The sequence below is a fragment of the Eubalaena glacialis genome, chromosome 4 (genome assembly GCF_028564815.1).
Source record: "Eubalaena glacialis isolate mEubGla1 chromosome 4, mEubGla1.1.hap2.+ XY, whole genome shotgun sequence".
NCBI lineage: Eukaryota > Metazoa > Chordata > Mammalia > Artiodactyla > Balaenidae > Eubalaena > Eubalaena glacialis.
In genome coordinates, this window is record NC_083719.1 from 666934 (window position 1) to 689385 (window position 22452).

Genomic DNA, 22452 nt, shown 5'->3' on the forward strand with positions numbered 1-22452 from the left:
GGGGGTTCAGGCCTGACCTCTAGGTGCTGGGACACCCGCCAGGAACACTGACGGTGGCATCGCCGCCAACTCACCACCCGCGTCCCCGCTAACTGGCCCTGGAAGGAGGCTGCGGCCCTGGGCCGGCTCCGCCCTCTCAGAGGCTGGATGCGCCTGCCGCTCCGCACGGCGGCAAAGGGGCCCCTCGTGGCTGCGGGCTGGTGCAGGTGGACACTCACGGCTTCAGGCTGAAGAGATCCTTGAACCCGGACACGCTGGCGTCCTTATTCCGGTGCTTCTCGGCGACCAGCTTCTCCTTCGTCCAGGTCATCTGCACCTTGTCCAGCGTGGACGGGGCCTGGGTCCTGGCAGCCATGGCCGAGTGGGAGATGGTGTTCCTGTCGTGGATTAGCTGCGCCTGGTGGGACAGCAGGGCAGTCAGCAGCCGCACTGTGACGGCAGGAACCCACCCCCCGGGGAGGGGGCGTGCACAGGGAGAGAAGCCGGCCGGCCCCGGACCCGAGACAGAGCACAACCCACGGGGCCTGGGGACGTCTGGGCCGGCCCTCCCAGCCCCACCTGGCCAGGCCCCTCCTCCTGGGCTCCAGACCAAACCCATCGCTCCATTTCTGTCTCCTCCTGTCCCAGCTCTGAAAGCCCCTGAGAAAGGACCTTTCCAGACTTGTTGACAGGAGATGTTGACGTGCACGTCTCTGCACTGGACACAGCGCCGCACACACAGGCTCTGCCTTGACCTGCTCATCCGCCCGTTCACTTGCTCATCCTTCCATCGATCCATCTGTCCATTCATCCGTCCATCCATCCTTTCCCTCATCCACCCCATCCAGCCATCCATTCATCCTTCCATCCATCCATCCTTCCATCCAACCATCCATCTATCCTTCCACCCATCCATCCATCCATCCTTCCATCCAACCTTCCCCTCACCCATTCATCCACCCTCTCACTCATCGACAGCAGAGGGGCTGTCAGGGAGCCCACGTCCTTGGGGCGGGGCCGTCAGTGCCATGGAGTCTGGGGAAGGGGAGGTGCAGGGGGAAGGAGCTCCCATGTCACACAAGGTGCCCGGGGAGCTGTGTGCAAAGAAGGCACTGACGACAGCCAGAAGGAGCTGGAGGAGGCCTGTGGGGGTGAGGGGTCGGGTCCCCCAGGAAACCGCAGCGGCCTGTGTGGCGAGAGCGAAGGTCACTCAGGCAGGGACAGGGTCAGGCCATGCAGGGCCGCGGGGACACGTGAGCTGGGAGGGGTGTAACGAGTTGGCGGCTGCTGGTTTGAGAATGGAGGGGCAGGAGGAGGTGGCCGGTCGGGATATGACGTAAGAGAGGCGGGGCCGTGCACCAGCAGGACGGCCAGGCAGACACGGGCCCTGACCCCGGAGGCCTGTGAGGGCATGACCTCGAGCCACGTGGCGAGGGGAGGTGGGGGCAGAAGCCATGCCACCAGCTGTTCACAAAACCAGGTGTGGGGACAAAAGCTCGAGAGGGCCTCAAGGACTCTGTCCTGACAGTCACTCAGGGTCCAGGGAAGGACAGGCCAGTGCGGCGCAGGTGAACACACCCTGCTCTGTGCAGGGGCCCAGCAGGACCCCCGCGTGGCCCCCACGCACCTCCCGCTCCTGCTCTGTCTTGGACAGCTGCATCTGCTTCAGCATCTGGGATCTCTGCTCCATCACCAGCGTCCGCTCGTAGGTGAAGGCCGAGATGTCGTTCTCGACCTACAGGTCCCGAAGCACGGAAGCAGACGCGAGCACACGCTGATCACCACTCGCCCCCCGTCCCCCAGCAAGCGTGCTGGGCGCCTGGGGGCCCCCGGGCCGCCCCCTGGGGCTCACAGCCCCGGCCCCGGCGTCCCCACCCCTACGTGTGAGCGTGCAGGTCACGACTGAAAGCCCTCCACCCTCCCTGGGACCCACGCTCACTGACACACGAGACACCCCCGAGGAGGCGGCACCACAACCGTGGGCTCCGGACACAGGCCGGCCCACACGTGCCCCACAGGACCGACCGTGACCCTCCCGCTGGCCCTGGAGCTCAGATCAACCGGGAGGCGGCCAGTCCCGTGGTAAGGCTCGGTCCAGCCGGGTCCCCCTCCCATGGAACCACGACCCAGCCCAGCCACGAGAAAAGCATCAGGCAAACCTAAACTGAGGGACTCACGACAAGTCGCCTGACCCTCCTCGAAGCTGTCGAGGTCACGGAAAAGGAAGGAAGGAACCCGAGATGCCGTCACAGCCAGAGGACAGAGAAGGATGTCGCGGACAGGCCAAGCAGGCTGGCCCTGGGCTGTAAGGGCCGTGGGGACCCTGCAAATCACAGCTGTGCCCGCCTGGTGCCCACGCTCGCTCACCATCTCCACCACCTCCACCTCGGCGCTGATCCGGAGGTGGTACAGGAATGTCTGCAAGTCCTTCTTCATCTGGATGCTGTTGTCGTGCACCTGGGCCACCGTGAAGATGCGCATCTGGCACCTCCTCCACACCTGGGGGCGGGGGGGCGGTCATTCCTGCCCGCTGTCCACCCCCTCCCCCGTGACCCTCGCGACCCCGCCCCCACGTGACCCCGCCCCCACCTTGTGCTGCCGCAGCAGGAAGGGCAGTAGCATGAGCAGACCCCCGTCATGCACGATCCACCACACGTCGATGTACCCGTCGCTGAAGCGCTCCTGGTTTGGCGGAAACAGATCCACGTTCTTGGCCACCAGCAGGGCCTGCTGCGCCGCCGTGGTGTCACGGACGGTGTCTGTGGAGAGGTCACGGGGTCACAGGCCCACCCAGCGCAACCAAGCAGCCTGGACTCACCAGCGGGACGGGGGCAGGGGAGCCCGGGGTCCCCACGAAGCCCCTGGCGGGGCACGGCCCTTGCCCCCCATCACTCTGCGGCCCAGCCGGGGCGCCCGCGGGAACCGCCACACGGGGGCAAGACCAGGGGAAGGGGCTCCCGTCGCAAGGCTCCCAAACGGCCCGACCCACCAACAAAGTTCTTGCAGGAGAAGGGACCGTCCTCCCGCTTCCAGGCCTCGGGCCAGGCCACGAGCACGGTGTTGTGCTTCATGCCCCCCAGGCCGGCCGACTGGATCAGGTGGGACATGCCGTCCCGAAGGCTGGACGACACCACCAGCTGGCAGAAGCCCTTGGCCTTCTCGGTGCCCATCAGGGCCCGGATGTTCTGCAGACACAGGCGGGCCGGGTTTGGCGTGAGGGGTGGGCGGGGGCAGCAGGCGTCAGCACACACCCACCTACCACAAGGGGCCGGGCGGGCCCCACGCGGACTCACAGCCTCGTGCACGGAGGCCAGAGGCTCAGGGGACGCCCCTTGGTACCTGGAGTCGAGGCCGGGCCCGGTGCCCTCGGGCACTGCCTGCGTGTGCACACGAGCACGAGTACACACGCGTGTGCGTGCCCACAGGAGAGTGGGGGTGAAGGTCACCGCTGCGGGCACGCTGGGACCTGCGGGGTCACAGACCACCCCCTACTGCACAGGGACACCCTGGCCCTCACTCCCGGCTTGTGGGAACCTTGGTCAGGACGCGTCAGACCAAACAGCTTTTCCCGGAAGGCGGTGGCGCGGGAGTGAAATGCCCGGCGGGTGCAGGGCTGCTCCCGCAGCCACATGCCAGGCACCCGACTGGGGCAGCTCCACGTCACAGCGCAGCCCGGCACACCGTGACCACGGCAGGCCTTCTGTCGAGGTAGCGCCACCTGTGCAGCGGGTCCTCTGCTGGCCATGCCGACCGGCCCTCGGTGGCCTGGCATGGGGGTGGGGCCTCTAGCCACAGGGAAGCGCTGCCGGCCCGACACCGAATGGAACTGCCCCGCTGGAGTCCAAACCCCCCGGCTCCTCCAATCTGTGTCTCCCCGGCTGGGATGTGTCCCCCGTGCAGGTCCCGCAGCGCGCTTTGGAACGCGGACTGTTTGTCTCCGAGTCGCACAGGCTGGGGGCAGAGGGAGTCTGCCCGGGATGCGCTCCGCTCGGAATCTCACCCCCCGAGTCGGGTGATCTCGAAGGCGAGCTCTGGGACCTTTGAGCCGCTGGCACTTCGAAGAGGCTCCGCGCTTGGTTGACATTGTGAGGGGCTGGGACTTGGGAGGGTGCAGTGATGCGACGAACGTACTTTGCACGTCAGGCAGGTGTGCATTTTGGGGGCCAGAGCACAGACAACAGTGGGTTAATTGATGGTGGCCCCCAAAAGATACACCCACCTCCTAATCCTGAGAACCTGTGAACGTGGCCTTATTGGAAAAAAGTCTTTGCTGATGTAATTAAGTTAAGGGTCTTGACGTGAAACCATCCTGGATTATCCAGGTGGCCCCAAATCCAATGTCAAGGACAGGAGAGAAGACAGACACAGGGAAGCCATGTAAAGACAGAGATGGAGACTGAAGGGACGTGGCCAGGAGCCCAGGGACAACTGGAGCCCTGGGAGCTGGACGAGGCAGGAAGGACCCTCGCCTGGAGCTCAGGAGGGAGCTTGGCCCTGGGGCACCTCGATGTGTGACTTTTGGCCTCAGAGCTGAGACAGAGTGAATCTTGGTTGTTCTAAGCCCCTGTTGCAGGCACCTGTGACGGACGCCCCAGGACCTCATATGAAGGGTTGGAGCCACGTCCCCCCTCGACCACCCGGACTTGAGCCACCACGTCGAAGGGCTGCTGGCTCAAGAAGGAAGAGTCCAAACAGGTGATTTGGATGTGACCCAGGGCTGCCTTGGTGCAGCCGCAGTGCAGTTCAGGGCTCCCTGGACCCACGCTTCCTGGAGACCAGAGGCCAGGGGCTCGGCCCCATCAGGACACAGTCACTCAAGGGGCTTAAAGGCCACACATTCCAGCTTTGAGACCAACAGCTTCTCAGGTCACTGGTGGAAATGCTGACCTGATGCTACGGCTTCAAGAAGACACAGCGGGGTTTTGTGGTTCTTCTGTCCCACTGCTGGAAAGTCCACTTCGCTGCCTTGTGAGGTCGGGGCCCCCACTACCCTGGCCTCGCGGGAACTTCGAGGGACAGCCCAGCGGTACCTCCGGGGCCTCGGGCACCACCTCCACACCCAGCTCCTGGGGCCCTGAGGACCAGGCCCCGTGGGACCTCAAAGTCAACGTGTGAGCCCTTCCCTGCCCCGCAGAAGACCAGCCTCGTTCACGCTCCCGGGAAGGGGAGCACAGAGCACAGCCTTTCCCACATCCCGGCCAGCGCGTCTCAGCTGCTGAACCATCGGACGCGAGCTGCTCAGTCTCCCTAACCCAGCAGGAACCAATAGGGCCCTTCCCTCACGGGGCCTCTGCTTCCGCGGGCGGCACACACGCTGAAAAAATCGAGGCAGGTCCAAGTGCACTGCCCAGTCTTCGACCTACAAAGCCGGGTGGGTGCCCAGTGCCCCTCCAGCGGGTGAGATGCTGTGGGCTGCACAGCAAAACTGGCTGCACCCGACTGCAGCATCCCTGGGGTCCTCACCCTCTGAGACCCCGTGAGTGCCTCCACCCAGTCCCTCCCCTCGGGAACACACTGGGCTCTGAGCTCCATCCGTGCTGGACATCTGGGGTGAAACCCAGCTGTGCCTTCCTTTTCCCATGGCAGCAACGGGACAGAGCTCTCCCAGTAAGAGACGGCAGAGAGGGGCCTGAGGTCCCCCTGTTCCCCACCGGCCACACGGACCGGCCTTTACGTAAACTACCAGGCAGACCAGAACTGGAACTTGGCTCGGAGCCTCAGGGGCACGGCACCAGGGAGGGAGGCTCTAACTCCAAGAATCCATCCTAGGAGCAATCCCCCGTGGACGACGACACATCTAAGTGCTGCTTACACCACACTTCCTGACACCAAAGCACTGGGAGCCACCTCCATCCCCAGGACAGCAATTTCACGGAATAAAACTCAGAGCACATCCACGAAACAAACACTGTGCAGCTGTCCTAAACAAAACGAGCGCCCGGCCGATTGGAAAAGCAACAGTTCAAAGCAAAATAAGTGTGTTAAATGGTATTTCTGCAGGATCGTCTGTTTAAAAAAAACCAACAGGAGAAAGTCCAAAAGGATACATATCAGGTTATGATGTTAGTGTCTGGAAGGAGGGCTGTGAATCCAGCCGAGTCGGTGCCATTTCGGGCAGGGGCCCGGAGCCTTAGACCCCCTACTCAGTGCTGGAGCCCACCTCCCCAGCCCTGCTCTGTCCCCTGCCCTTCCCCCTGCCCGTCCCCCCAGAGACGCTGGGAGGACAAAAGGACCTGCGAGTGTAAGAGAGGGAAGACGCTCCGTCAGCGCCTACACAATGTCGCACACGAGAGCTGGGACCTTCCCACCCTTGGACACGGGTCTGGAGCTTCTTCATACCGACGCAGGGAGCTGTCGAGAAGGCCGAGGCACCAGCACAAGGAGGCTGCCCCACCAGCGAGGAGGACACACCACGTCTACACCCAGGATCACGGCCACAACCCCGGCATCTATACCCGGGATCACAGCCACAACCCCAGGGTCTACACCCGGGGTCATAGCCATGGCCCTGGTGTCTACACCGACATCACGGCCACGACCCCAGCGTCTACACCCAGGGTCACAGACGTAACCCCAGTGTCTAAACCCAGGATCACGGCCACAACCCTGGTGTCTACACCCATGGCTCACAGATGGCCAAGGTCACCAAGGAAAATGTGTGAGATCACCCAGGGAACTCTACCCCCTAACGGTTGGGCAGGGGAAAAGGAGTCCAAGAATAAATGAAACTGGAATAGCAGACAGGGAGGATACAATTCTCAGACAACCCTGGCATCTACACCCATGGCTCACAACCAAAACCCTGGCATCTACACCCAGGGTCACAGCCATGACCCCAGCGTCTACAGCCAGGATCACGGCCACAACCCCGGCATCTACACCTGGGATCGCAGCCACAACCCCGGCGTCTACACCCACAGCCAACACCAACAACTACCCCGTGAAACCCCTGGGTCACGACGATGCTGAGAAAACGGCTGGTGCCTCTGGAGAGATGAGGAAGAGGACACAGTAAGTCCCCTGAACAAGCTGCACCAGAGCCGCTGGCTGCCAGGGCGGGTCCCCGGGGGCCGGCTGTCCAGCCAACCAAGGAAGGGGGTGTCAATGCCTCGGGCTACACAGGCCACAACCCCTTCCAAGCAGCCGTGCCTCCCCCGCGTGCTCCGGAGAACTCTGGGCGCAGCCCGGTTTACAGACACCTGGACAGCAGGGCTGACCCGGATGCCCGGGCACAGCGGCCAACCCAGACGTGGGGACGGCTGACGAAGGACCCACTCGAGAGTAAGACTCAGATGCCCCAGCCAGACGGGAAGCCGCCCGAGCCCAACAGCCGGGGTGGTGAGCAGGCAGGCTGGACGCGGCCTGTGGACGGGCGTGGTGGGGCTGCTGTGAGAATCGCCTCCTGTTTCAGAGACAGACACGCGGGGTCTGGGGTGAAAAGACAGTGAGTGGTGGATCGGTGTCGACACTCCCGGGGTGGGGCGAGCAGGCAAGGTGACAGGACGGGGGCCACGCTGGGACGGCCACGTGGTACCATCTACTGTTGCTACATATGTTTGAAATTGCCCATGAGACGGGGTTTGAAGCTCAGGCTTCGGGGCTGCCCCGGACCGAGATCAGAGGTCGCGGTGGCACCAGCTGAGCGTCCGAGTCAGGATGACGGAGGCCTGGCCTGGGTGCCCTTGACCCGCCGTCCCCTCCCTGGTCCGTGGAGCCTCTGGACGGGCAGACCTGGCAGCACAGGCCCCAACGTGGGAGCAGACGCAACGGGCGCTGGGCCCGCCCGTCGGGAGGCCTGCCCCGAGGCTGCTCTCAACGGCCCCGAGCACCACCTGCTGTCTGAGGTCTTGGGGCCACGCACATCAGACTATCCTCCGCAGGTTTCCCTCCTGCTCGTTTCAAACTCAAAAACTGCCGTACAATTGGAAACAGGACGCAGCACGACACACAGGACGGCGGTCGGGCGCACAGGTGGAAACACAACGGCTTGAACCCGGCGCGGCCCCTTCACCCCCTCCTTGGCGCCTGGCCCACCTCTTCGGCCCGCCGGGCCTCCACGTGCTTGTCCAGGAAGGTCCCCTCTAGCACGGAGCCCACGATGGTCAGGCCCTTGCCGGCCTTGAGCTGCGAGGTGAAGGACAGCAGGCGGGGGTGCTTCACGTGCTGTTCCGCGTCCAGGTTCAGCATCACCAGCACCTGCGGCCTGCCGGGGGCGCGCGGGGCAGGGAGCTGTTACCACGGCAACTCGCCACCACTCTCCCCACAGGCGAGCTGGGTGAGACCCCTCCCAGGCCACGGGCCCTAGGCTCCCTGCTGGGCAGCTGGCTCTCAGTGCAGACAAAACTCGGGTTCTGCAGGGCCAGCCTCCCCACCCTCCTCCCAGAGGCGGGAAGACTGTCAAACGCCCTCCATCCATGGCAGGCCCCCGAATGGGTCAGCTCGCCTCCCTCCTCCCCCTCCACCCCGATGCATCTCCACCAGGCGATCAGACCCGAGCTGACCAGCCCAGGCTGACGTACAGGGACAAAGGTGCTAAAAGCTTCCTTGACAACCGTCTCCTGACGGGGGTGGATGGGTACCGTCTTCTCTCTGCAGCCTGCTTTTAGGAACGGGCATCCGTGGGGTCAGAGGGCATAAGGACACTCACCTCCAGTTCTTGGTGTGGAGGGGGCCATGCTCCACGTGCAGCAGGGCGTAGCGGGCGGCGTTCAGCGACAGCCCCCGGATGCCGTCGCCCCACTCCTTCTCGGCCCTGTGGGGCGGGGGTGGGGGGGTGGTGGGCAGTGGTGAGGCCCCGCCCACAGCGCACCCAGGTGGCCACTCAGGGCCTCTCAGCGCTTCTGTGACAGAGGAGGGGGCTTCCGAGAACGGGTGGGAGTAGGAAGCAGCAGGACATGGTGAGGGGCACCTGGTGGGACGGGGAGGGTGGAGGCGGCACTGGCACCCATGTAGGATCTCAGAGTCGGGGCCATCGATGGGGCAGAGGAAGGAGAGGACGTGGGGAGGGGTCTCTGACTCACAGGCCGTGGCCCGGCTCCCCAGCAGGAGCGGTCACGGCCCCCAGACCCTCCTTCCAAGCCACCCTGGAAGAGCTGGGAGGGGACTTCAGGCAGTGTCCCTGGAGGCCCTCCCACCCCCTGTGCCCTGAGAAGCCCCCATAGGTCCCACCTCCCCAGGGCCTCACGCTCTGGAGGGGGCCAGGGCGTCCAGGGGAAATGCCCCAGTGGTGGACCAGGGGCTCTGAGATGCACTTCACCTGCCCACCGTTTTGGTTTTTTACAGTGTACCTTTCAGAAATGTCTATTTCTGAAAATGCACTGCACATCAATGCTATCGTTAAATAGATTTCAAAGTTTACAAACAGCACTGCTAAAAAAATACAGTATACTTACACATAGATAATCCTAATGAAACATCGTAACAACGTGGAATCAATTAGAAAGAGCAAACGTGGTTATCCACCTGTTAGGAGCTCACAGGCAGAAACCCATGCGGCCCCCAGCAGGAAGGATGGGCTTTGACCCCTTGGCTGCTAGAGGTCCCTGAGCACCCACCCCGGGAGAGGGGCCAGCGGCAGCTCACCCACGGTACTCGATGTACTTGTAGATGCAGCCGGCAATGAGCATGGCGCAGAGGGCGTAGTACCAAGAGCAGATGAACATCAGGGCGAAGCACAGGCTCATGCCCAGGAAGGAGAGGGTCCTGGGGGACAGGCAGCTCAGAGGGGGCCCACACCTCACCGCCCGGACCCCCAGACCAGCACCTGAGCAGCTGCCTTGGACCCCAGCAGAAACCCTTGTTCTGGTTTCATCAGGAGCACAGCAAGGGTGCTGTGGCCGGCTCCTGCACCCGGACCATCCCAAGGGCTGAAACGGCCCCGAGGCGCCCACAAGAGACCCGGCTCGGAGACGGGGCTGGTCCCACGAAGGACAGCCAGGGACCCAGGTGGCAGCTGGCCCCCAAGACGCACCGCGTGCCCCAGAAAGGGAGGGGACCGGGCTGCCCGCGGCCGCTCACCAGTGGTAATACTTGAAGCGCGGGCGCCAGTTGGGCGTGTGCAACAGGGTCTGCAAGGCACAGGCCAGGTTCACGAACATGTAGCACATGAGGAAAAACCTGGGGACACGATCAGCGGCGTGAGGGGCGGGCCAGGTCCCGCAGGGTCCCGCCGAGCTGCCTGAGCCGCCGTCACCTTCCCCGGGAGCCCCCTTGCCCACATCGCGGTCCCCTCCCGTGGGGTCCGCCTGCCCCGTCATCCACCGCCTGGCCCCCTGCTCTGCCCTACGCCCTCCCGTCTGCCGTCCCCTGAGCAGGGGCCTCACGTCCCCAGGGTGGCTGCCAACGGGGCCAGCGGCCACTCACATGGAGAGGATGGGGGCCACACTGTCCAGAGAGGCGATGAGGATGCCAGTCTCGCAGATAAGGGCCGTGAGCAGCAGGGCCCATGTGGGCTCCCCGTTGGCCTTCCCGTGGCCGAACACCTGCCAGGAGAAAGGCAGGTGGGCTGGGGGCCGCGGGGGGGTGGCCGCGGCGGGGGGGAGGACGCAGGAAAAAAAGCTCATGTTCAGGCGAGAAGCCGAGCTAGTCGGGTCCAACCCAAAAGAGGTCTCCGAGTTGCGGCAGAAGCAGAAATGGACTTTTCACGACGTGGCCTGGCCCTCACCCCGCCACGTCCAGGAAGCAAACCCGACACCTGGAGGGCAGGCGGCGGCCCAGGTACCGTCAGACCCCAGACGCCCTCATCGAGCGCAGGCCAGGGGGCGAGACCCTCGAGCACTGGACGGGGCTCTCCCCACGGCACACACCCGCTGGGAGAGTTCTGTGAGGGCCCTGCTGCAGGCCCTGGGTCCTCGAGCACAGCCCTGCGGGAGGGCAGGGCTCGGGAGGAGGCTTTCCCACCAGCCTTCCTCCCGCGCAGTAGTCCTGAGAAGGGAAATTCAGAACACGTGGCAGACACAGGGCAGGACAAGAAATGCAGGCCTCGGGGTGGGCTGCCAGTCTGGAGGCGGGGACTGAGGTGGGTCCCACCGTCTTCAACCGTAAAGGTCACGCTCCGGGGCAGGATCTCTGGCCCCTCCTGACGCGCTCCTTCCGGGGGCGTTCCCTGCTCTCAGGAGTGGGCTCACCTGAAGGAAAGGGATGATGCCGTCCCGGGCAATGGCCTGCAGCAGGCGTGGGGCCCCCGTCAGGCTCTGCAGGCCAGCGCCGCAGGTGGAGAAGAAGGAACCAATGACGATGACCCAGGGGGACGGCCAGGCCAGCATGCCAATGACGAGGTTCCCCTGCAGGGCCTCCCCGAACCTGGAGGGGCGGCGAGCTTTCAGACACGAGCGGAAGACAGGAACCTTCTCCCACCTGCTGAGTGGGAACGGCCTCTCCCGGGAGCCCCTGCACCCCAGCTCTACCAGGGTCTGAGGTCACTGTGCGGGACCCCAGCTCCAGGCTTGAGTAGGAGACGGATGCACAGGTCAGACCCCAACACGCGGGCCACAGGGCCACCTGTTACACACAAAGCTAGAAATCCTGGGGTTCTCAATCTCAAAGCTAAAATCACCTTCGAGAAAACCAGCCCTGGCCCCAGAAGTTCCCAGAAGCCATCAATGAAACGTACTTATCTCGTAAGATCACGCCTTCGATGCAAGCCCCAAAAAGCACAATGCAGGAAAGGTCTGCGGCTTGGGTCAAGGACACGGTGGGCATGATGCAGTAGCTGAAGCCAACCCTGGACCGACCCCACACCCTGCCCACCCCGCCTTGGGCCCCGTGCCGTGTCCTTGCTATGCGGACCTCAGGTCAGTCACAATGGGCCTGGCCTGCAGGGTGACCACCACAGGTACCGGGCTGGAGACCTCGCTGGCTAGAAAGGGATGAGCTCAGTGAGAAAGTCTCCACTGGCACCGCAAAGCCAGTGAGCCCACCTGACAAAACCGTGACGTGAGCACACACGTGGCTACACGTTAGTAACACGTCACACGTCACAGTGTGGTTACTACACGCGGTTGTTCTCGGACAAAGCCACCTTCTACCACCAACCTAGGCTGGCGTCCAGGAGTCTGTGTTTATTTTCCTAAGTCAGGCCAACGCCAGCCCAGCCCCCTCTGAGAACGGATGTGTGGCCAGAACTGCCCAAGGCAGGGAGGCCCGCCCGGAGGCACAGAGGGCCCGGCAGTGAGTGGAGAAGGGCACAGAGCCGTCCCGCCCTCAGCACCTGGCCCCCACGTTCGACCCCCCCCAAGGATACAAATGAAAGATGTGGTCACGATGGCCAGAATGGTTCCAGTGGGGATGGACTTCTGGGCGTCCTTGAGGTCCCCGGACCGGTTAGAGCCCGCCATGATGCCTACGGAGATGGAGGGAGAACTGATGGGTCACAGGGACTGATGGCACCTAGGAGATGCCACCCACCTGCCCGCCTGCCCGCCCACCCTGGCCCATCTGGGGCAGAGTCAGAACGGGCCTGGGACTTCCTCACGACACAAAGGAGAGACCCCAAGCCTGCACGCCGGGCCTCACAGAGCCAGGCTGGACCTCTCTTCACATCTTGGGTAGGCTGCTGCAGGACACGTGGGCAGGTGCCCAAATGTCCCCCACGCTCTCCATGGGGACAGCCAGCCCAGCTGTGAACGAAGTCACGGTGGAGACTAGGGCACGGCTCATCCCAGACACCCGCTACGGACGTCAAAACCAGACCTGGCCTCCGTGTGCATCCGCTCCGACCTCATCCCCCCTGCGATCTCGGTTGATCCCCGTGGCCGGGAGTGAGAAACTCCCTGGAGAGTGAAGCCAAATGCTGACTCACTTCCGGGGCCAGGCCTGGGTCAGAGCGTAGCTCAGCCTCAGCAGACACCTCGCTGGCCTCAGCCTCCTCCTTCCCACGCGGTGACTGGCCACGGCCTCCGCTGCCCCCCCCGCTGCCCCCCCACCCCGCACCGGCCACTCCATTTGCCACGTGAAGTGTAAGTGATTCCTACTGGGATCAAAGAAAATCCAGGGCCCTCCTCCTTCCCACGCGGTGACTGGCCACGGCCTCCGCTGCTGCCCCCCCCGCACCGGTCACTCCATTTGCCACGTAAAGTGTAAGTGATTCCTACTGGGATCAAAGAAAATCCAGGGCCCTCCTCCTTCCCACGCGGTGACTGGCCACGGCCTCCGCTGCCGCCCCCCCGCACCGGCCACTCCATTTGCCACGTGAAGTGTAAGTGATTCCTACTGGGATCAAAGAAAATCCAGGGCCCTCCTCCTTCCCACGCGGTGACTGGCCACGGCCTCCGCTGCCGCCCCCCCCGCACCGGCCACTCCATTTGCCACGTGAAGTGTAAGTGATTCCTACTGGGATCAAAGAAAATCCAGGGCCCTCCTCCTTCCCACGCGGTGACTGGCCACTGCCTCCGCTGCTGCCCCCCCCGCACCGGCCACTCCATTTGCCACGTGAAGTGTAAGTGATTCCTACTGGGATCAAAGAAAATCCAGGGCCCTCCTCCTTCCCACGCGGTGACTGGCCACGGCCTCCGCTGCCGCCCCCCCCCCGCACCGGTCACTCCATTTGCCACGTGAAGTGTAAGTGGTTCCGACTGGGATCAAAGAAAATCCAGGGCCCTCCTCCTTCCCACGCGGTGACTGGCCACCGCCTCCGCTGCTGCCCCCCCCGCACCGGTCACTCCATTTGCCACGTGAAGTGTAAGTGATTCCTACTGGGATCAAAGAAAATCCAGGGCCCTCCTCCTTCCCACGCGGTGACTGGCCACGGCCTCCGCTGCCGCCCCAACCGCACCGGCCACTCCATTTGCCACGTGAAGTGTAAGTGATTCCTACTGGGATCAAAGAAAATCCAGGGCCCTCCTCCTTCCCACGCGGTGACTGGCCACGGCCTCCGCTGCCGCCCCCCCCGCACCGGCCACTCCATTTGCCACGTGAAGTGTAAGTGATTCCTACTGGGATCAAAGAAAATCCAGGGCCCTCCTCCTTCCCACGCGGTGACTGGCCACGGCCTCCGCTGCCGCCCCCCCCCCGCACCGGCCACTCCATTTGCCACGTAAAGTGTAAGTGATTCCTACTGGGATCAAAGAAAATCCAGGGCCCTCCTCCTTCCCACGCGGTGACTGGCCACGGCCTCCGCTGCCCCCCCCCGCACCGGTCACTCCATTTGCCACGTGAAGCGTAAGTGATTCCTACTGGGATCAAAGAAAATCCAGGGCCCTCCTCCTTCCCACGCGGTGACTGGCCACCGCCTCCGCTGCTGCCCCCCCCGCACCGGTCACTCCATTTGCCACGTAAAGTGTGATTCCTACTGGGATCAAAGAAAATCCAGGGCCCTCCTCCTTCCCACGCGGTGACTGGCCACCGCCTCCGCTGCTGCCCCCCCCCCGCACCGGTCACTCTATTTGCCACGTGAAGTGTAAGTGATTCCTACTGGGATCAAAGAAAATCCAGGGCCCTCCTCCTTCCCACGCGGTGACTGGCCATGGCCTCCGCTGCCGCCCCCCCGGCACCGGCCACTCCATTTGCCACGTGAAGTGTAAGTGATTCCTACTGGGATCAAAGAAAATCCAGGGCCCTCCTCCTTCCCACGCGGTGACTGGCCACGGCCTCCGCTGCCGCCCCCCCCGCACCGGCCACTCCATTTGCCACATGAAGTGTAAGTGATTCCTACTGGGATCAAAGAAAATCCAGGGCCCTCCTCCTTCCCACGCGGTGACTGGCCACGGCCTCCGCTGCCGCCCCCCCCCGCACCGGCCACTCCATTTGCCACGTAAAGTGTAAGTGATTCCTACTGGGATCAAAGAAAATCCAGGGCCCTCCTCCTTCCCACGCGGTGACTGGCCACGGCCTCTGCTGCTGCCCCCCCCGCACCGGCCACTCCATTTGCCACGTGAAGTGTAAGTGATTCCTACTGGGATCAAAGAAAATCCAGGGCCCTCCTCCTTCCCACGTGGTGACTGGCCACGGCCTCCGCTGCCGCCCCCCCCGCACCGGCCACTCCATTTGCCACGTAAAGTGTAAGTGATTCCTACTGGGATCAAAGAAAATCCAGGGCCCTCCTCCTTCCCACGCGGTGACTGGCCACCGCCTCCGCTGCCGCCCTCCCCCGCACTGGCCACTCCATTTGCCACGTAAAGTGTAAGTGATTCCTACTGGGATCAAAGAAAATCCAGGGCCCTCCTCCTTCCCACGCGGTGACTGGCCACGGCCTCCGCTGCCGCCCCACCCGCACCGGCCACTCCATTTGCCACGTGAAGCGTAAGTGATTCCTACTGGGATCAAAGAAAATCCAGGGCCCTCCTCCTTCCCACGCGGTGACTGGCCACCGCCTCCGCTGCTGCCCCCCCCGCACCGGTCACTCCATTTGCCACGTAAAGTGTGAATCCTACTGGGATCAAAGAAAATCCAGGGCCCTCCTCCTTCCCACGCGGTGACTGGCCACCGCCTCCGCTGCTGCCCCCCCCCGCACCGGTCACTCCATTTGCCACGTGAAGTGTAAGTGATTCCTACTGGGATCAAAGAAAATCCAGGGCCCTCCTCCTTCCCACGCGGTGACTGGCCACCGCCTCCGCTGCTGCCCCCCCCGCACCGGCCACTCCATTTGCCACGTGAAGTGTAAGTGATTCCTACTGGGATCAAAGAAAATCCAGGGCCCTCCTCCTTCCCACGCGGTGACTGGCCACCGCCTCCGCTGCCGCCCCCCCCAGCACCGGTCACTCCATTTGCCACGTGAAGTGTAAGTGGTTCCTACTGGGATCAAAGAAAATCCAGGGCCCTCCTCCTTCCCACGCGGTGACTGGCCACCGCCTCCGCTGCTGCCCCCCCCCCGCACCGGTCACTCCATTTGCCACGTGAAGCGTAAGTGATTCCTACTGGGATCAAAGAAAATCCAGGGCCCTCCTCCTTCCCACGCGGTGACTGGCCACGGCCTCCGCTGCTGCCCCCCCCGCACCGGTCACTCCATTTGCCACGTAAAGTGTGATTCCTACTGGGATCAAAGAAAATCCAGGGCCCTCCTCCTTCCCACGCGGTGACTGGCCACGGCCTCCGCTGCTGCCCCCCCCGCACCGGCCACTCCATTTGCCACGTGAAGTGTAAGTGATTCCTACTGGGATCAAAGAAAATCCAGGGCCCTCCTCCTTCCCACGCGGTGACTGGCCACCGCCTCCGCTGCTGCCCCCCCCGCACCGGTCACTCCATTTGCCACGTAAAGTGTAAGTGATTCCTACTGGGATCAAAGAAAATCCAGGGCCCTCCTCCTTCCCACGCGGTGACTGGCCACCGCCTCCGATGCCGCCCCCCCCCGCACCGGTCACTCCATTTGCCACGTGAAGTGTAAGTGGTTCCTACTGGGATCAAAGAAAATCCAGGGCCCTCCTCCTTCCCACGCGGTGACTGGCCACCGCCTCCGCTGCTGCCCCACCCTGCACCGGTCACTCCATTTGCCACGTAAAGTGTAAGTGATTCCTACTGGGATCAAAGAAAATCCAGGTGGTGGTGGCAGGTTCGTTTGACACCTGTGATCCTACCTTAGGCGTGGCCTGACACGCCAGCACAGAGCCCATGGGCGTGCCACGGGGCGTGGAAAGACCCACGTCCACAGAGGAGGTCTCTCCGCCCTGATCACTGACAGCGGGGGACAGGAGTACAGGAGAAAGACCCCCCAGGGGCCGGATCCACACCCCCCCACGCCCGTCCAAGTGGCACCGTGACCCCACCTTCGCGGGGAGGCTACCTCCCCCAGCTCCGGGCCTCGGGGAAGGCGGAGGTGAAGTTCGGAGCGGGGCGAGCAGCCCCTGGCAGGCCAGCCTCCCGGAGCGTGCGGACAGGCCTGAGTGGGGGCCAGGAGCAGGAAGGACAGGCGCGAGGATGGCCCCGGGCCCTTCGGTCAGCCAGCGCCAGCCGGGGGGGCCGGGGCTCCACTGTGCTGGGCCAGGCTGAGGGGCACCCAGGAGCAGGTGTGCGCCCACGGGTGCGTGTGTGAGCGTGCGGACCAGCGTGTGCGTTTGCACGTGTGGGGGACTGTGCACCAGGGCCCTCCGGGAGGTCAGCAAACTCTCTCGTAAGGACACGGACGCTGCAGTTCCCGGCCTCTGACGGCCCTCGGGTCCACTGCCAAGGGCCAAGGTCGCAGGGCCACTCCGAATAACCTGGGCCTCTCACAAGAACACGGACAAGCTCCTTGACGCCAAAAGCTCCTGAGCCCCCCGCTCAGACATATGGGGAACGGAGACCCTTAAGCTCATCTTTGAGCCAAAAGGAGAAGAAAGAGGGGGCGGGGGTGGGCGTGTTAGAGCTGAGGGGGCCCGGACCCGCGGGGAGCGCCGAGGCCTCACCGGTCACGGAGGGGAAGTAGATGCCGACCAGCATGGTGAAGTAGGTCATGATGTCAGTGAGCACATAAGGCAACCCGCCGGCTCTGCTCTCCTCCGGCACGGGCACTGAGGGCACGCCCTTCTTCTCCACAAACACCCCCTTGTCTGCGTATGCACTCCACAGGTTATCTGTGGGGGAAACAGGCAGGCCATGAGACTCCACACCTGCCATCAGGTGACCCATCCCCACCCCAGACTCCAACTTCACACCAGGACAAGGACGACTGACTAGGAGAAGTTGACCTCTAAGAAAACTATTCTCTCCTAATCTCTGAGTGAAAGGTTTTGGTCCTTAAGTCAAGTTTGATGAAAAAACTTACCTTGCACAACAATCTACCCCTGACGAGCTGCCTGAGGGACCCCCACCCATTAATTACTTCCCTTATCAACATCCTAATCCCCTGTGCCTGCTGCTTTGCAATTCTAAAGATAAAGGACCAACTTTGAAGCCCTGACCTGCTGCCTGCACAATTCACCTGGCGTCTACGGCTCTGGGGAGAATCAGCCCAGAGGGACCCCAGTGGGCCAGCAGCCGGGGACGGGGTGAGGTGGCCACAGGTTGGGCAGAAGGACAGGACCCAAGGGAGTAAGCTCGGAAGGCCCGGCCCCGGCAGACCCGCCGGACGCTCACCCAGGAGGGCGCCGCTAACCACACCGGGGATGCCCTGGATCTCCGTGACGTTGTTCTGGACAAAGTACGGGTCGCAGGAGATGCTGGCCGTGGAGCCGTTGCAGAAGAGGCCCCAGAGCGCAGTGGCCGCTGAGCCATTGTTGGCGGCGTGGACTTTGGCACAGACGTCGAAGCTGCGTCGGGACAGCGTGCGGTTCCCCAGCAGACAGATCCTGGGCGGGAGCAGGTGGTGAGACGCCTCACCCACTGCTCTTCTCCGTAACCAAGTGGAGTTCGCAGGTCCCTCGTGCGGCGCTTCGGACCCCCTCCACTCAGGGTGACAAGAGCATTCGCATGAGGGACCGGCCCGCAGCAGGGTTCCGGCAGCACCGGGCCCCGGTCTGTCCTGCCGCCCTTCGCTCTGGGGCACCTGACGCAGAGTGAATGGCCCGCGTGGCGCGTCCACGTGCGCATAGCGGCCGCCCCCCCCCCCCCCGGCTCCTCCTGGCCCAGCCCGGTGGGGCCGCACGGGGTCTCGCGCGCTCCCTCTGTGACCCGGGGCTACCCCTTTCCGCAACCCTCACCCGAAAGAGGACAAGAGAAGACCCTGCTCAGGGGCTTCCATAAGGACAGGGCCACAGCCGGGCGGAGCTCTGCGCTGCTGGATGTCACCAGGCCCGTCCTGTCCTTGCAGACAGCACGGCCACGAGAGCACCGTGACCCGCTCACCCTCGACCTGGCCAGAGTGGGGACGTCTGCAGACACAGGGCGCCATCCCCAGCCCAGCCAGCGTGGTCCGTGGTTAAGGCCCGAGCCACAGACTGGGCCAGGAAGCCGGCCCGGAGCCTGGTGGAGGACTCACGGGATGTCAGGTGGGTCGAAGGCGGTCTTGATGACGCCGGCGTAGATGGCAAGGATGGACAGCACGACGCAGGCCAGGAACACCAGGGCCAACTTGTTGACGTACTTGACGCCCACGAAGACCACCATGACCATGAGGGCCAGCGTGCAGGTCCCGTACATGCGCATGTTGTGCAGCAGGGCTGTGGCCTCGCCGCCCGCCCCCTCGGCCTGCACGATGGCCGCGCTGGGGGAGATGTAGGTCTGCAGGGCACAGCGAGGTCAAGAAGGGCCACCCACCCCTCCCCAAGACGACCACACGGGAGCGTGGGGCAAGGCGCGCCCCTGCACCTCCCAAAGGGCCCTCTCCGGGGGGCTCGGCACTGGGCTCCCCCTTCCCCGTGAGCCTCCACACCAGCAGACGCCTCTGGGACAGACCCTCAGGTCGCACGTCTGCGGCCTGGACAAGGGAACCCGCCCGAAACATAGCACTTACCAAAAAAATCTCAATGGTCCCCAAAATGTACATGGCCCCCGCGAACGTGGTGCCCAGGTAGAAGCAGAGGCCCACGGCCCCCCCGAACTCCGGCCCCAGAGACCGCGATATCATGTAGTAGGAGCCGCCCGCTGCAAATACGCCAAATGGGAAGCAGCTGGTTACGGACCTGCCACTGACCGTGAACACAGACCTCCCGGGGCAGACGGGCTCGTCCACGGAACGGGGAGCCTGGCCGCAAGGGTGGGGACACGCGCCTGCGTCCACAGGCACCCTCCCCCTGCTGGCGGCTGTCTTTGGAATCCGTGACTAAATGAGGTCGAGGTCGAGCCAGTCAGGAGCCTGGACCCCGATGGCCGTGCCCGTAGAAAGTCTGCGGCTGACATCACACCCGAAACCTCGACTCAACTTTTGCCCAAGAAGGTTTAAAAAACCAAGGGCTCTTTAGTCATCCTTTGTGTGTCACACCTACGGATACAGTGACACCCACGGCCTCGCCAGCCCGTCCCTGGTTGTCCTGTCCGTCGGCTGAGACCCCACCGGACACTGACCAGGGACCATGCGTGGCACTGGGCACCTGGAGGACATCTCAGGGTGCAGCCCCCGCCTGAAGGAGCAAGCAGTGGACAGCGTAGACGTGACAAGAAAGTCCCTGGAGGCATCTACGTAGATTCCCCGAGGAGAACCCCAATTTCTCAGGGACCCCAAGTACACGGGCAGGCTCTGGGGGACGAGCTGCAGGGGGGCACCCCACCCTGGCCTTAGAAAAGCCCCACTGGGCCCTCGGTGGGGGGGCACGCCGGGGGAAGCGTCACGTGCAGGTGGGGGCTGGGAGCCGCACGAGTTCCGCTGCCCAACGGCAGGGTCACTGCCAACGGGGCCTCTGGAAGGGAAGGGCCTGGCCACGCCTCGGGGATGTCCGCCCCTCCAGGTGTGGGGATCCATCCTGCAGGCAGGGGAGGGCGTGTCCGCGCTGGACCCGCCTTCTGCCGCCCCTGAGGCCGCCCGGGGTGAAGGGTGAACGTCACACGAAGTGGCACATGCACCACCGTCCACAGCAGAGCCCGCCGGTCACTCCCCGCCATTCCCGGCTCCCCGCGGCACCCTTACCTGGGACCACGCCATTGGTCGCGATCGCACTCATGGAGATTGCAGTCAGCATCGTCTGCAGAAAGACGGGGGCCTTTTAGAAGAAAGAGCATTTGCAAGAGCCACCCCGGGAGGCGGACGGCACCAGGCCTGGGGCAGCGCCTGCCTGCCGACTGCCGGCTCCTGACCTCAGAGGGCTGCTGAGTAACCGGGCGCCAGAACGCTCAGGACCACAGCCCTGCTCTATCCCACTTAACCCCCAAAGCTGAGGTCCTGTGAGTCCCCCAGGAGACACCCGACTCAGGACCGCCTCCTGCTTCCAGTGGGCGCCCATTTCCTGATGGGATGCAGGGGGACCCCCCTGTAGGCCCCCACCTAGATGCCCCCCGGGCCACCCACCCCAGGGGGCTGGAGGACTGCCAGAGCCTGTCCGGGGCGGGCCTCCTCACCCACTGCTCAGGAAAGCGGCCACACCTGTGGGTTGGGGAGCAATTACTTCACAACCCGAGGATGGGAAGAAACAGCCCCCGGGAAGCGTGCAGCCTCAGTGACCACCTGACTGCTTCCTGCCAGGGACATTTCTAGCTTAACGAAGGCCCTGCTCTGTATCCTGCTTTTCATCGGTTTTTATTGGGGGGGGGCGGGGTGATTACTCCAAAGATACTTCCAGGCTCATTAAGTGAAAGCAGCACATGCAGAACAGCAAGACCCTTCAAGCACGACCTTTAAGCACGACACCACAGGACCGGGAAGGCCGTGACACAGGGGAGGCCCGGGGCGGCCGGGGGACGCGGCTGGGGGACAGGCAGGGCGGCAGACTGGGGTCGAGGGGACTCTGGCTCATCTGCATCGTTTGATTCTTTCAGGCAGGTGGCACTTGGGGGGGTCAGAGCAGCTGAATCACCCTCCTCGTAACAGCAGTGGAGAAAGGTGAGGAGGGAGGCAGGGGGGCAGGCGCTGAGGGCCACTTAGGGGTTGAACCAGGCACGACAAGCTGTCGCAAGAAAAGGCTGTGGGCCGCTAAGGCAGATGGGGACGTGGGTGCGGAGGCCATGTGGAGGAGGGCCTGGTGAGCCGGGTGCAGGGCTGAACGTGTCACCAGTGGGCAGGGGACCTGGTCTAAATGCAGGACGGGATGGCCATGAGTGGTGGCCGCCAGGGGACGCTGACCCCTGGCTTCTGCGGAGGTGGGCCCACGAGACTCCCCCCGGCCCGTCAGCAGCCAGGTGCTGACCTGCGCTCACACCAGCGCAGGTGAGGGGTGCCCTTGGGGCTGGGGACCCCGGAAAGCCCTGACGTCCAGCCGCCCCCGCCCCACTCACGCAGGTGCAGCACACGGACACGATGAGGAAGGACTCCAGGACGCCGGCCGCCCCCACAATCCACGTCAGGCGCAGGAAGAGGATGACGCCCAGGATGTTCTGCAGGCAGGGCAGGTAGACGCCGATGAAGGTGCCCATGCGGGGGCTCTGGAAGACAGCGGAGCAGGTTCCAGGGCGGGCAGCGCCTCCCCCAGAGCCCCCCTGCCCCCGCCGGGAGCTGAGTCCACACCGTGGGTCCCAGACGCTGTGAAGAGGTCGGGGGCAGGAAGACAAAAGAAGCCCAGCAGAGGCCACAGCTTCAGTTACGTGGAAAACAGCTGAAGCGAGGCCAGGGCTTGGAGAGAACCCAGAGCAGGACCCCCTGAAACTGTGTGCAAGCCCCTGCGTCCTTGTCTTTGGAAGTAAAATGCTGACTCAAGAGTGAACGATTGGGAAACGTGAAGATGTATCAATAGAAACAGAGAATAGCTGTTGGCCTGGGGAACTGGTAGTAATTCAGACTATAATTCTGCCGCATCACAGAATCACGACCTCCCAGTTCCCTGAAACATACAGATAAAGGCCTGACACACCTTCCTAAGTTGTTTCTGCAGGAAGCGGACACCCACCAGATGGAACCTGCTGACCACAAGCACACAGATCCCAGACCGGCTGAAACCAGAAGGTTGATGATGCTTGAAACTTCACCTTGATGCCAACCAATCCGAGAACTGTCCACGAGCTGACCACGCCCTGCTCCTTGACCACTATAAGACTCCTCAC

General features: G+C 63.6%; 1 protein-coding gene across 3 annotated transcripts in view; it reads right to left on the reverse strand.

Moving 5' to 3' along the window:
• SLC12A7 (solute carrier family 12 member 7) overlaps positions 1-22452 on the reverse strand; it is a 49149-nt gene that overhangs the window by 9365 nt on the left and 17332 nt on the right. For all 3 annotated transcript variants that reach the window (XM_061189098.1, XM_061189097.1, XM_061189099.1), the window contains 19 exons: positions 21691-21837; positions 20390-20444; positions 19280-19410; positions 18806-19047; positions 17965-18176; positions 17295-17462; positions 12221-12319; positions 11591-11648; positions 11106-11280; positions 10342-10460; positions 9997-10095; positions 9562-9681; positions 8627-8731; positions 8014-8182; positions 2969-3164; positions 2569-2738; positions 2347-2478; positions 1607-1714; positions 219-397 (listed from right to left, as the gene is read on the reverse strand). In XM_061189098.1, the coding sequence (XP_061045081.1) occupies positions 219-397; positions 1607-1714; positions 2347-2478; positions 2569-2738; positions 2969-3164; positions 8014-8182; positions 8627-8731; positions 9562-9681; positions 9997-10095; positions 10342-10460; positions 11106-11280; positions 11591-11648; positions 12221-12319; positions 17295-17462; positions 17965-18176; positions 18806-19047; positions 19280-19410; positions 20390-20444; positions 21691-21837 (2684 nt within the window). The remainder of the gene's footprint in view (positions 1-218; positions 398-1606; positions 1715-2346; positions 2479-2568; positions 2739-2968; positions 3165-8013; positions 8183-8626; positions 8732-9561; positions 9682-9996; positions 10096-10341; positions 10461-11105; positions 11281-11590; positions 11649-12220; positions 12320-17294; positions 17463-17964; positions 18177-18805; positions 19048-19279; positions 19411-20389; positions 20445-21690; positions 21838-22452) is intronic.